Source organism: Rhinolophus ferrumequinum, chromosome 15 (genome assembly GCF_004115265.2).
Source record: "Rhinolophus ferrumequinum isolate MPI-CBG mRhiFer1 chromosome 15, mRhiFer1_v1.p, whole genome shotgun sequence".
Taxonomy (NCBI): domain Eukaryota; kingdom Metazoa; phylum Chordata; class Mammalia; order Chiroptera; family Rhinolophidae; genus Rhinolophus; species Rhinolophus ferrumequinum.
In genome coordinates this window covers 1,948,335-1,962,177 of record NC_046298.1, presented here as the reverse complement: position 1 = coordinate 1,962,177, position 13,843 = coordinate 1,948,335, and the positions used below count along the sequence as shown (strand labels likewise).

At 50.0% G+C, this 13,843-nt stretch overlaps 1 protein-coding gene across 2 annotated transcripts; it reads left to right on the top strand.

Moving 5' to 3' along the window:
• Positions 1 to 599: 599 nt before the first annotated feature.
• CCNE1 (cyclin E1) lies at positions 600 to 11,564 on the top strand. Of its 2 annotated transcripts, none has more exons than XM_033127001.1 (12): positions 600 to 768; positions 1,223 to 1,274; positions 1,387 to 1,474; positions 1,710 to 1,778; positions 5,714 to 5,859; positions 5,942 to 6,077; positions 8,724 to 8,870; positions 9,730 to 9,825; positions 10,093 to 10,167; positions 10,273 to 10,384; positions 10,477 to 10,634; positions 10,930 to 11,564. In XM_033127001.1, exons 2-12 carry the CDS (start codon positions 1,252 to 1,254, stop codon positions 11,050 to 11,052), a joined length of 1,173 nt encoding a protein of 390 aa, XP_032982892.1. In that variant the 5' UTR covers positions 600 to 768; positions 1,223 to 1,251; the 3' UTR covers positions 11,053 to 11,564. The 2 variants fall into 2 exon arrangements, with proteins under 2 accessions (XP_032982892.1, XP_032982891.1); XM_033127000.1 differs by having other exon boundaries at positions 10,033 to 10,167.
• The last annotated feature ends 2,279 nt before the right edge of the window (positions 11,565 to 13,843 follow it).

Below are 13,843 nucleotides of genomic sequence, written 5' to 3'. Positions count from 1 at the left end.
CCCTGGGTCTAGGCCCGGCGACCCGGCGCTGTGACCTTGGGCACATCCCGGCCCCGACTCAGGGCCCGGAGCCCTGCCTCTCAGGGCGGAGAGGACCTGCGAGGAGGGCCAGGGCGCGCGCACGGCAGGAGGACGAATGGTGGGACCGCGGCCCCAACCCTGGTCCGACTAGGCCGGACCGCGGCCGGGCCCGAACCCTCGCCGCCAGCCGTGTTTACATCCGCCCGGCGCCCGCCACGCGGCTTTTTGCCGCTCCAGCGCGGCCGGGCCCCGCCTCGGGCCCACCCTCCGCCCCGCTCGCCGCAGCCCTCCGCCGCGTCCGCCCGGCGCGCCCCACCCTCCGCCGCGCGCGCCGGCCCGCCTCCCGCGGCCCGCCCCGCGCAGGCCCTGTCACTGGGCCCCGCCCCCCGGCCCCGCCCCGCCCCCGCGGCCCGGCGCCTCTGCCGGCCTGCGCCGCGGCGGGCGGTCCCGAGGGCGGCGGCTGGGCGGGCCCGGAGCCGGCGGGGCGGGGCGGAGGGTGGCGGGAGGGCGCGAGGGCGGGCCGGGGGCCGGTTCCGCGCGCAGAGATTTTTAAATGTCCCGCTCTTCGCCGGGCGCAGGAGCAGCCGGCTCGACCGCCAGCGCTGTGTAGGGGGCAGGCGCGGATCCCGCCACCGCCGCGCGCTCGCCCGCCGCCGCCTCCCGCCTCCCGGCTTCCCGCTCGCCTCTGCCGCCTGCCTGCCTCCGGCCTCGGCGCGTGCCGCCTGCCTGTCGCGGACACGGCTTCGGGTAAGGGCCCGCCACGGGCTGCGGACGGCGCGGCGGGCGAGGACTCCCGGAGCGCCCGGGCCGGGCCGGGGTGAGGGTGGGGGTGGGGCGAGGCAGGGTCGCCGGGTGCCCGGAGGCGTCAGCGCGGGGTGCCTGGGCAGGGTGGCTCAGAGACGGGCTAGGAGGGGAGTGGAGGGGAGACCGAGGCAGCGCGGGCGCCGAGGGAGGCGATGGGCCGGCAAGGGTTTCCGGGGCGTCCAAGCCCCCCCACCCCGGGTTCGGGCCCGGTATCGCGGGCTGCTGGCGGCGCCGCGGGTGACAAGCCACCCCGGGCCCATCGGCCATTTTCCCGACCGGCCCGGGAGGCTCCCGCCGCCGCCCGCGCGGGAGGGGGAGGGGTGTCCGGGGCGGGCCGGCGGGCTCTGGTCCCCTCCGCCGGTCGTCCTCACCCCAATGCCTGCTTCGTGCCCCCCAGGCCTGAGGTGTGATTCCGCGCCCTGCGCCATGCCGAGGGAGAGGAGGGAGAGGTGAGTGGCCCGGCCACTGCGGGGAAGGGAAGGGTGTGCGGCGGTGGGGGAAGGGTGGGCCCTTCTCCGGGGACAACTCACCCTTAACCTCTGTGCCACCCCGGCTTTGCAGGGATGCCAAGGAGCCGGGCACCATGAAAGAGGAAAGCTGCACCGATGTCTCTGTTCGCTCCAGGAAGAGGAAGGCAAATGTGGCCGTTGTGAGTACAAAGGAGACAGGTGGGGGAGGATTGCCCCCTCATCTTACCTGGGTACCAGGCTGGGCTCTGCCCACATTATTGATGGAGGGGTACGGTGAGGGGTGGTCCGGTTTGCAGAAATCGCCCTACTCTAACCAATTTGCCCATTCCCTAACCGACTTTCTTTTTCTTCTCTCTTTTGTGTTTTTGTCTTTGGGTTGTTTGGTGTGTTTCCTTGGGGATGGTTTTATGTTAGTTTTTGCAAGATCCTGATGAAGAAATTGCCAAAATTGACAGGACTGTGAGAAGCCAGTGTGGCAGTCAGGTAGGTTCACTTGCTGACTGGGACTCAGTAGAGGGCCTCCTGCTTTTTCTGGGCCCGTGGGTCTCCTATTGCCTTGCCTCTTGGGGAAGGGTGTTTCCCTATGGCTGAGCACCACGCCTGTCAGTGGGCACTGACCTCTGCCAGTCTTGGGATTCTAGGAAGGTCCTGTGTTCCAAATATGTGCTGATGTCTGGAAGAACCAGAATGGACATCAAATAACTCAGTTCTCCCCTTTTGCCCTTGAGGAAACTGACACTCAGGAAGAAGTTAACCCCGAGCCCTGTGCAAAGCAGGGGTGCTGTCTATCCTACAGCCTTGTCTCTATTCTGGCAGGGGGGGGGGGTTGGGATGGGGGAGGGCTCCTGACACAGCTCTGTGGGTAACTGTGATAATGGGGGTTTGTGTGTGTTCATAAGAACGGCTTCTCCCCCACCCACATTTGTGTTTTTTTCCTCCTGGTGCTCAAGGACCTCCCTGACCCCTCCTACTGCCTTTAAGTCAGGTTTAAACCCGCCCTGCCCCCCCTTCTGGAAGTTTTTCCAGCCTCTCCAGCAATTACCTACAGTGTGGTCACTGCTGTCTGGGGCTCGACCTGGCCTCCGTCAGAGTATTAGTGGAACATTCTGTGTAATGATATGTGTGTTTCAACACTTTTTTGTTGACTATCTCATTTCTCCTGCCCCTCCTTCACGGACTTCCCGCCAAATTTCCTGCATGCTCATGATATCATTATAATATCAGAAGTTCCTGGCAGAAAAAGCGTGTATTATCTGTCTACCTCCAGAAATGACTGGAGACTGTAGTTACGGCTCCAGCAGGGAAAGCAGCCTCTCTCCAAACCGGCTGATTAGGCCTTCTGACCCGAGCACAGATAAAAGCTGAGTAGGAATAGAGCCTGGGCTGCACGCAGTGGTCCTGACCAGGTGGGCAGTGGGTGTGCATCAGCCGTGGCAGCTGAGCGTGGGAGAGGGAAGGGCTTCGAAGTACTGGGCCACACTGTGTGCCACTGCACGGAAGACCCTAGTAATTAGCATTTGTGGGGCTGATGATTTCCTTCTCTCTTAGAAGAAAAAATACGTCACTTTAGGAAAGGAAATAAGATAGTGCATCCCAAGTTCCTTCTTTTTCTCATTTTCAAACCAAGCAAGTTGATTTTTGTGGGTATGATAAAATGGACCTCTACTTTGTGAAATGCAAGATTGGTTATTTGCCCAGCTGTGTTTTGAATTGAAATTTCCAACTGAGGTGAAGCAAAGCTGTCCATGTTGAGTTCTTGGTGCTTTAGGTAGTTTCTGTTCTGACGGATCTCCCGAGTGGCACCTGGGCTGCTAAGATGGAGCTGTGGCGCAGTCCCTGGCCTGTGGAAAGGTGACAGTCGTGATATGTGAATAGCCAGGTTATTTCTCACTGGAAGGCGTCTTCATGGTTGTCCAGAGATTAATGACAACAGGTTTCTGCACGTTTTGTAGATTAGATAGCTTAAAAATTATCCACCCATTTATGGAGCAGTCGTCTTGATGCAGACTCATGAAGCCAGAAGTTTAGGGTAACACAGAGCCTTTCTGCCTGTTAACTACACAGAATGGCACCATTATCATAGTTCAGCCTAGTACAACAGCCTTCAGTGACTTGTAGCCATCATGCCAAGCTCCACGTAACTGCTTCATCAAGACCACAGGGAACCGTTGAGTCTTACCCTGGACCTGACTTAATGAAAAGAATACCCTTTTGTCTAAAGTCCACTTCATATATCCATTTTTTGCATGAGATGCAACTTTTTGTATTGAAGTGGAATCATGGACTTTCTGTTAGTTACTTCTCAGAACGTAATTTTGCATAAGGTAGTTGTATTAATTAAAAGTGGCATCAGGAGTCGGGGCAGTTAGGAATCGTCGTGATTGGTCTCTTGCTATTATCTCACTCCTCCCTAAAGTCTGATCTTGCTTCCTTTGAAACATGTACACACTCCAAGTTATAGGACACAGACTTATACAACGGCTCCTGAAAAGGCCAACTTTGGGAACCATGTGTCTGCTTGTGGGTTTGTGAGCTGCAGGCTGGAAACTGCTACCAGTTCGTCTCCAAAGGCCTGCTCTCAGCTCTCCAGCCGTCCAGCTGTAGAGGGTGGCACCCAGCTTCTGCCTTCAGAGCTAGAATTCATTCTTGAATGAAGAGCAACTAAAGCAGTTGTAACGTGACCCTTTTTGAGTCGAGGAAATGCTCCCAGCACACTGTGCTGGGACTGCAAGAGGAGGCTGCCGTCCAGCAGCTGTTGGCAAGAGCTGTCGTGGTTAATTTGCATGCCCAGTTCTGTGCAGGACGCTGGAGAAGGGCTCGGTCCTGCTTTGCTCTTCTCAGGACCCTGAAAGTGCTGTGGCTTCCTCTGAAAGGGGCCAGTGTGCTGTGACAGCCATCCTGTACCATGTTTTTCAGATAGATTTAGAGCCAAGTTTCCATGATCATTTATGGTCATCTCAGTTGTCTCTTCTCTAGTGAACATTAATGATTTCTCTGCTTTCAGAAAAAAAAAAAATGCCACGAGTGTCAGACTTTCAAAGTGCTTCCACGCTGGCAAGATTGTTATCTGCCATATCTTCAACAAAATCACTATTTTATAATTTACAAAATCAATCATATACAGACAACAGAAAAGTGGTTACCAGGGGGGCGAGGGGGGTGAAGGTAAAGGGGGTCAGATCCATGGAGATGGAAGGAGACTGGACTTTGGGTGGGGAGCTCACAGTGGCGTACTCAGATGTGTTATAAAACTGTACACCTGAAATTCATATAAAGTTAGTAACCAATGTCACCCCGATACATTTAATAAAAATAAATCAATCAGGCTTCTTTTTACACTAGGACAATAAACAGTAGCTTTAAAAAGAAAATTTCCTAAATGGCAAAATGACCTTGGTATTTTCCAGATACTGAAAGTTGAATAAAAGTAAGTATCTGGAATCTTTAAAAGAAAAGCCTTTTGGTCTATAAAGATGGTTTATTCACTTAGAGTTGAGTCTTACTCAGGTGTAGGGCTTCCGGGGCGGGATTCAGAGGTCTTCAGGGGTAGCTAAGCTCTGTCTCTGAAGTCGTCTTAGTGTTAGGTTCGTGCAAAAGTAATTGCGGTTTTTGCAATTTTTTTTTTTAACCTTTTAAACTGCAATTACTTTTGTACCAACCTGACAGAACCTGTGACCATTACTTGATTTGGTTTTAATGGGGCAGATGTTCTTTTTGTCTTGTTTTGAGTTAAGGAAAACAAAAAGTCCCAATTATGTAATGTATTTGGCTAGTCCTACAACCAAAGGAAGATGTCACATTTGATGTGACATTTTGTTTTAAAATGGGGAGACTTTAATCATAGGTGGCAATTTACATTTTTGATCTTTTATACTTATGAATGTGGAGTGCTTATGTAAATACTCCTGTTGGAAATTCCAGCCACTTTCAAAAAATTTTTATTTCTACTTGATAAAAACCAAATCTTTGAGTTGTGACTACGTAATCGCACAATACACTTCAGTAGTCATTCCCAGTGTCTTCCTGAGCTGCAAATGTATTTGTGTGTATATATATTTTTTGGTAATGTAAAAGCTGTTTGCATTTCATCTTCCCCCTCCTGCACCCATTTTGCTGCTCAAGCACCACGTATGAGAATGACATGGGAGCGATAAAATGCTGCTGACTTTGTAGTTTTCTTAGCTATTTCCCCCATGGGCTCCTAAGCTGTGACAGAAGGGAGTGAACGCTCACATGCAGGGGCCATTACTACGGCTCTTACTCATCCACGCCATCACCATCTTAATTTAGGCCAGAATATCTATTCAGGCCTGGGACTTGCTCTCCAGTGTGAAGACATGTTTTGAATTACTGGCTGCTCTACAAATCAATGAATGTAGAAAGAGCTGCTTTGCATCAAACGTGTTTCTCCTTTCCAGCCTTGGGACGGTGATCCAGTGTGTGAAAGCCCCTGCTCCCTGATCCCCACACCTGACAAAGAAGAGGATGAGCTGGTGTACCCGAACTCCACGCGCCAGCCTCACAGCGGCAGGCCTGCCCGAGCCTCTCCCCTGCCCGTGCTGAAGTACGCTGCTGCCCAGTGCCGCCCGTGCCCCCGCGGCCGCTGCTATGTGTGGCTGCACCTGACCCCTCTTTTGTTCTTGTAGCTGGGCAAATCGAGAGGAGGTCTGGAAAATCATGGTAAACAAGGAAAGGACGTACTTAAGGGACAAGCACTTTTTACAGCGGCACCCTCTCCTGCAGCCGAAAATGCGGGCCATTCTTCTGGACTGGCTGATGGAGGTGAGCCACTCTCCCTGTTAGTGGGAAGCGCTGACCCTTTCCGGAATCTTCTGTGCTGTCACGACCTCCTCGTGGGTTTGATCCCATTGGCACATTCTGAGTCTCTGAAGCTGTGGTACATATACTAGCATGATTGAACATGGCTTGCATTTGTGCTTCAAAGAATTTCTGGAGTTTCTTTGACCCTTAGATATTTTTAAATTGGCATCTAATGTTTCTCATCAGAGTTTCAACAGTTGCAAAGGTCTTTTCCAATTAACTGTAAAAATTGATATTTGATCTTTGTTGATTAAGTTGCTTTTAGACATACCCAGCGGAATGCAGGTAACAGCTTTTCAGTAGCCAATATTATAAGTTTTAAAAGTACATGAACAACAAATAGAAGAAAACGAAAAAAATGAACAAGCTTACCTTGAACAGAAATTGTACATTGTTCCTTTTTAACTAACAAAATGTATCAGTCAAATCTTTTATTGACCACCGTCGCACTTCTCTGAAATAATTGGTCAAAAGAACAAGTATTACAAATTGTGATCGATAATTGTTAATCATAGAAAAGTACTGTTGTGTGGGTCGTGCACCTCTTTCATGGGGGGACTGGGGGGGGACTCAGCAGTGCCTTGCTTAGGGACACTTCCCAGACACCTGTAAGCCATGGGTGAGTGAGAGAGGGGCTTTCTTTGTGACGTAGAAGGTCATCTCACCAGATGGGTTTTACGAAGGAGTCCACGTGGAGGATGAATCTGCGTACCCCTATTAAGCCAGTTGTGTTGTGCTCATCCTAGAATCAGGTTCCCTCTGCCACTTGCCATCTGTGTGCCTTAGACCAGTCACTCAGCTGAGAGCCTTGGTTTTCTCATCTGTACCATTTTCTAGTGGTATTTTCCATGCAGAGTTTGTCTGGATTACAAATAGTGTATATGAAGTGCCGCTTCCGTAGTAGGCACGCAAAGGTAGCTGTTTTTATCATTCTTACTTTGCTTTTCTTCACTGATCCCTGGAAATGTCAGTGTCAGCGTTTTCTGTGCTGGAATCCTTGGCAGGGCCGTGTAGGGCGGCAGCCCTTGCGGTCGCCCAGCAGGCCCCGTGGCACGCGGCCCTTCTGCGCCCTTTGGGACATTGAGTCCTTGCAGCACCAGAAGTAGTATGATTCAGTCTCAAGCTCCAGCCCGCAAGGCCCTGGGACCGAGAGGTTCTATTTTACATAACGCAGAGGGTTCCGTCGACTTTGGACAAATACGTTTCTCTGAAAGTCGATTAAAACTGTCAGTAATAGCACTGAAAGGCTAGGAAAGAAGGGTGACCTTTATGTCGGTGAGGGGCTGACTGGAGTCCACAGCTCGCAGGCAGGCTTGTGTGTAGCGACGTTAAGACGTAAGTTCCTCGGCCCCCAGCCCACCCAGGACGTCCACACGGAAACAGTGATGCCTGGCTATGTACCTGCTGTGAGCTGGGGAGCGGGGCTGAGTTTGTTCCTCAGAGACCAGGTCTAGTTTCACTACTAATCGGACTATCGTCGTGTTACTTTGTAAACACGACTCTAACTGTGGCTCCATCTGGACTTTACAATCCAGTTGACCCTTGGACAATGCGGGTGTTGGGGCGCCCCCACCCCACACAGTCGAAATTCCATGTATAACTTCTGACTCTCCCAAAAACTTAACTAATAGCCCACTGCTGACCGGGAGCCTTACTGCGAACAGTTGCTTAACACGTTTAGTATAATATCTGTTATATACTGTGTTCTTACAGTAAAGTACACTGAGAAAAGAAAGTGTTACTAAGACATTCATAAGGAAGAGAAAACACGCTTACAGTACTGTACGTATTTATTGGGAAATAATCTGTGTAGAAGTGGACCCATGCAGTTCAAACCCATGTTGTCAAGAGTCCGCTGTACTCTTTGGCGACTGACGGAATTTTCTAGTAATGTCCCATTTGTCCTGGGTGCCTTCTCTACTTGTTAGCCCATGAACTGCACTTTTCCGGGATGTCCTGTTCAGGAATGGCAGGTTTATATGTGCAGTGTGCTGATGAGTTGAGGTCTGATATTTCCTTGGTCTTTCCCAACTCCATCATGTACACTGTTTCGCCTTTCCTCCAGTGGCCCCGTGAGGGGGGCAAGGCAGGTGTTGTCCTAATTTTGACATTGAGGTAATCTGAGATAAATGGGTGTGTCCAAGCGAGAGCCTAAACTAGGACCTGGGTCTCTGAGGTTTTTGTTTAATGCCTCCTAAAAAAGCTTTCACCTCTTAGGATTAACAGTGTTCGTGATAGGTTAATCTTTAAATAAATGTGTATTCTAGCTTTTAAACTTTTACTGATATTGCCTAGTTGTGAGGAAATATGTTAGTTCTTACCTCAAGTCATAATGAAACTTATAACGGGGGCACCACTCTTTGACAAAATTCCGAGTTTTTCTGTGAAAATGCTGCTTTCCCCAGGCTGTCAACATTTGCTCTTAAGCAGTCCTTATGTCCGAGTCCCCGTTTGTCACTGCATGTGCCTAGGGACAAGCAAGGTAACCACCCTTTCAGGAGAGCAAGTTCTCTCGGTTCGTTAATACCATCTAGAACCAAAACTCAGGGTTTTTATCTTTCCTTTTTTCTCAAGTAACTATTCTAAACTTACTAAATATTTTTTCAGGTGTGTGAAGTCTACAAACTTCACAGAGAGACATTTTACTTGGCACAGGATTTCTTTGATCGATACATGGCCACACAACAAGACGTTGTAAAAACACTTTTACAGCTTATTGGGATTTCGTCTTTATTTATTGCTGCCAAACTTGAGGTAAATGATTGTCAAATATCTGTTATGTAGCATGTGCTGTTTCTTGAGCTCCACTGAGAATAGGGGATGAGGTCAAGTATTTGTATATGATAATGCGTATCCTAAATTGCATGTTTCCCCGAAAATAACACCTAGTCGGACAATCAGCTCTAATGCGCATTTTGGAGCAAAAATTAATATAAGACCCAGTTTTATATTATATTATATAAGACCCGGTATTATATTATGTTATGTTATGTTATATTATATTATATTATTTTATATTATATTATATAAGACCCGGTCTTATGTTATAGTAAAATAAGACCGGGTCTTATATTAATTTTTGCTCCAAAAGACGCATTAGCGCTGATGGTCCGGCTAGGTCTTATTTTCGGGGAAACATGGTTGTTCTCATTTGATGCCTTCTAAAGTTCAGACACATGCAAAAAATGCTAGAAATCAACCAAGGAGAGAGAGAAGCAGTGAATGTATTAAATGCTTAGGTTGATGTTACTTTCAGTAAAAAAATTAAACTCTGACCTAAGAGGGTTAAAATTTTGATGTGGATGGGCCCAACTTTCAAACATGTTGCCAAAGGTATTGAAAAGGTGAAAATTTCAAGAATATTCCCAAAGAGCGAAAGTTCGACTGACTGACCGATTACGCCATGGGTGAGGGTGGATGTGACCCTTTTTTCACAGCCAGCGCGGTCTGGAGCGCAGGGTGGCCCTGCGTTTATCCCATCGACGCGCCCTCTCCCTTCCTTTGCCTTCCCTTCCGTGCCCACATACTAAGAGGAACAGTTCGGATGTTCAGTACAAGTGTAGACTGAGAGCTTGGCGTTTTGCTAGCAGTGTCTTCCTTCTGTCTCCTTTAGGAAATCTACCCTCCCAAGCTACACCAGTTCGCATACGTTACAGACGGGGCTTGTTCAGGAGATGACATTCTTACCATGGAATTAATCATCATGAAGGTAGGTTGCAAGTTAGTTTGCCGGTCCTTTTTGAAATGCATATGTCACGTCTCCATGTTCAGTGTGAGAGTGTGGCTGGGTGTTTTCCAGCTGGACACTGTGGCTTGGATCACGGCTGCCCTTGGAGCCCCTTTAGAGGACAGAGGGGAGCAGAATGTCGTCTTCTTTTCTGAACCACTGGTCTCTGTTCTCTCTGTTCTCCCTCAGGCTCTGAAGTGGCATTTAAGTCCCCTGACCATTGTGTCCTGGCTGAATGTCTACTTGCAGGTTGCCTACCTAAATGACATATATGAAGTCCTCCTCCCGCAATACCCGCAGCAGATCTTCATCCAGATCGCAGAGGCAAGTGGCCCCCGCCCGCTGGGGCGCCTGCTCTGCCAGTGGGCCCAGCTTCTCCGGAAGGGCTGTGTATTGCTGCCGGTTTCAGTGTTCTTTCCTTCTCCGTAGCTTTTAGATCTCTGTGTCCTGGATGTTGGCTGCCTAGAATTTTCCTATGGCGTCCTTGCTGCTTCCGCCTTGTATCATTTCTCTTCATCTGAACTGATGCAGAAGGTTTCAGGTACGTTTGCTGTCTGGTCCATTCACAGGTGTGTTTACCTTACAAGCCACTTGTTGGCCTCGGGTTGAGCCTAAGGTTTGTTTTCGTTGCAGGGTACCAGTGGTGTGATATAGAGAAGTGTGTCAAGTGGATGGTTCCGTTTGCCATGGTTATAAGGGAGACAGGAAGTTCAAAACTGAAGCAGTTCAGGGGAGTCCCGGCCGAAGACGCCCACAACATCCAGACCCACCTGAACAGCTTGGACCTACTGGTCAGTACTCGTCCTGTGCCCCCACGGATTCTAAAAACTGCCTGAATTCCTCTGCACTTTCCTTCAGGCAGGCTCCTGATAGCCCAGGAAGACTCTGATTCATTTAATTCCTTGAAAAAGAAAAGTGGTGGTCAATAGATGCTGTGCCCAAGCATTGTGCAGAGCAGAGATTTCTAGATTGTTCTTTGCTGTTTTTCACCTCACTCACCTTCATAGAAAAAAAGCACTCAGTACGTTAAGCCAAAAGCACACGTTGTTCCCTTTTAACTCTCCTCACTTTCATCCTTATCAACAGGACAAAGCCCAAGCAAAGAAAGCCATCTTGTCTGAACAGAACAGGGTATCTCCTGTGCCCACTGGGGTCCTCACCCCGCCACCCAGCGGTAAGAAGCAGAGTGGTGGGCAGGGAACAGTGTGACGCCGGCCTTCTCCAGAGACAGTCGTGCGAAGTGCCTGCTCCAGGTCTCGTCCGTCGGTCCATCTGCTGCGGCGGAGGCCGCGGTAGTTTCATAGACATTTCACGGATGGGGATGTTTTTGGGGATGACATTGGACAGGGAGGAGTGTTCCGTCAAGTGCTCAGAGGTCTCTCAGTGGGTCAAGTGCACCAGCCGCCTCCAGAACACCGACGAGTGCTCCAAATGCTGCTAAGGTCGGTGCCACTTGACTCGACTGACTCCACACCAGTGACAGGGCTGGATGCCACAGCGCCCACGTCAGGGGGCCTCCCCGCCGTTCCGGGCTGGTTGTCTTCCTGCACGTGTATGGGAGGGTCTCTTGGGAGGGTCTGGTGTGGCGCCTGCAACCAGCTGTGCTGGGGCTGCCCTTCCATGTTCACAGTTGACAATGTACAATGCCTTTTATGAACTGTTCTTTTGTAAGTGCTGCTATGTCTATCCATTTTTTAATAAAGTTAACACTGTCTGAGACAGCTGGTTTTGTGAGCTATGCCTGGTCATTTAAGTTAGAAGTCAACCTAGAGTGTAGCTATGTCGGGATCCTGTTTTGAACTTCATGCTTCCTGAAGCTCAAGCCTTTCAGCAAATATATTTAAAAGAAAACTGTGGAAATGAGCTTCAGGCTCAGCCTGAGCTGGGACTGAGGCTTCGAGTGGGCATTCCCCCCCAGGGCCCTGCACGGTGCCTTACACAACACAACCTAAAGATCCTTCTTTGGGCCGGCCCAGTGGCCCAGGTGGTTGGAGCGCTGTGCACCTAACGCCGGGGTCACCGGTTCGATCCCCACATGGGCCAGTGAGCTGCGCCCTCTACAGCTAAGATTGTGAACAACAGCTCTCCCTGGAGCTGGGCTGGCCTGAGCTGCCGCGGGCTGCTGTGAGTGGCCGGCAGCCTGCGGACGCGGCCGGCAGCCCTCCGAGAGCTGCTGTGAGCTGCTGTGAACAGCCAACCGATGCCCGGCAACCGATTGCCTCAGCCGGGGAGAGTGCAAGGCTCATGATACCAGCACGGGCCAGGGAGCTGGGTCCCACACAACTAGACTGAGAAACAACAGCTTGAACAAGAGCGGGCTGGGGGGTGGGGGGTGGCGGGTGGCAGAAGAAAGGGGAAAAAAAAGATTCTTGTTTGGAGGACTCCTTGACAGAAGTACTTTGAAGAAGGCAATGCAGAGCCAGTTAGATGCAGCCCTGGCCATGACGTTGACGTGTGCTGTGTGCCCTGAGCGTGGAAGGCGGCACTGAGTATCCTGCTGATAGAGGCGGGCACTGCCCACGTCACGCCTCGTGTGTGCAGTTCACGTGGCATTCTGTTGAACATGCTCCAAGTGGTGGCCTTGTCAGGTCTTGTGTTTCACTTTGTCACGATGCTTTGGTGGGTATCTGGGTTCATAAAAGGGAAGGTGAACGAGCAAATAAAAATCACTTATTTTTAACTGGGTATTTTATCTCATTTTGTAAAAAATCTGTTGGAAATAGAAAGAAAACAGCCAATTTAAATCTCATATTTACATGAGGTTGGAGACCGACCATACTTTTTCACGTTGTGATGTAGTTCTGACAAGTTTTAATCCAGTTTCCTAAGAAATGCATTGTAAATCCACATGTAATGGTATTTAGTCAAATGATACTCCTAGCTAATTATGTCCATCTCAGGCAGTGATACTCTCCCTTAAAAAATGAATTTTTAATGGTGATCATTTGCAAGTGACTTGCAAAAATCCTAAAAGTTTATTTACATTTGGCATTTTCTATGCAAAAATAGGGCACTAAAAACGTTTATCTTCAGAGTTTTATTATAAGTTTGAGAGCTTGACAAATGTGAGGTGACACTGAGAAGCATGTTTGAGGTAAATACTAACTTATAGATCATTTGGCAAGCCATCATGCAGCAGTGTTACTGGCTATGGGGAAAGGCGACTGCCTTACATTTACAATTGCTGGAATGCTGCATTTCTGGAAGTCGGTGTGTTTTCAAATGGCAGTGTTACCACAGGCAGCTCAAACATCTGTGCTAATAGAGGATGAGTCCCGAAAGGTAAGTGACATTTATAGTAATCAATATTTTCTGTGCCTCTGCCAGGAACCGAAGAACCACTGGTAAGTAAAATCAAGTCTTCCCCTCTAAGGAACTTCCTTCATTGGCTAGTAGTCAGGGCAGACTGGCTGTGTCTACCCGTTCTCCAAGTCATTTGTGTTCTGCAATTCAGCTGGAACCACCTGAGGCCAGGTGACAGCAAAAGACCCCTGGGGTGGAAATGGCAGCGCTGGTGAAGCTGGGTGGACAAATGCAGAGATGCGTGAGCAGGAAGGACCCAGAGGAGGGATGTGGCCGCAGTCTAACTTCTCGTGTTGGAGATGGAGACACTGAGAGTGACTTACCAAGCACCCAGGAAGACCTGTGGGATTGTGGCAGACACCTCACATCGTCTCACACTCCAGCTCACAGGCTTCGCCCCCCAGACCTCACCACAGCTGCTGACATGTGTGCCCCAGTGCCTGAGAAAGAACGCATCTCCAGGTGGGGCAGTTGAAGGTTTTCTCCCACACCATCTCCCTGTGTGGAACGCGGACAACTTACGGCATCATGGAGGCCACGGAGGTCCTTTCATACCAGGTGGGGAATGAATGATGCTGAGGTTCATGCTGACCTGACCGTAAGCTCTGGAGGCAAGGAAGTCACATTGTGAAGCCCTTTAGGCCTGGGGCTTAGAGCGAGAGACTCTGCTGCCCTCCAACTCAGACACAAAATGAGA

Excerpts from the sequence above, each read along its gene's own strand:
- CCNE1 (XM_033127000.1), top strand. The coding sequence starts at position 1,252 with ATGCCGAGGGAGAGGAGGGAGAG. Across the intron at positions 1,475-1,709 it reads GGAAGGCAAATGTGGCCGTT|TTTTTGCAAGATCCTGATGA; the intron begins GTGAGTACAAAG and ends GTTTTATGTTAG. Across the intron at positions 10,635-10,929 it reads TGAACAGCTTGGACCTACTG|GACAAAGCCCAAGCAAAGAA; the intron begins GTCAGTACTCGT and ends CCTTATCAACAG.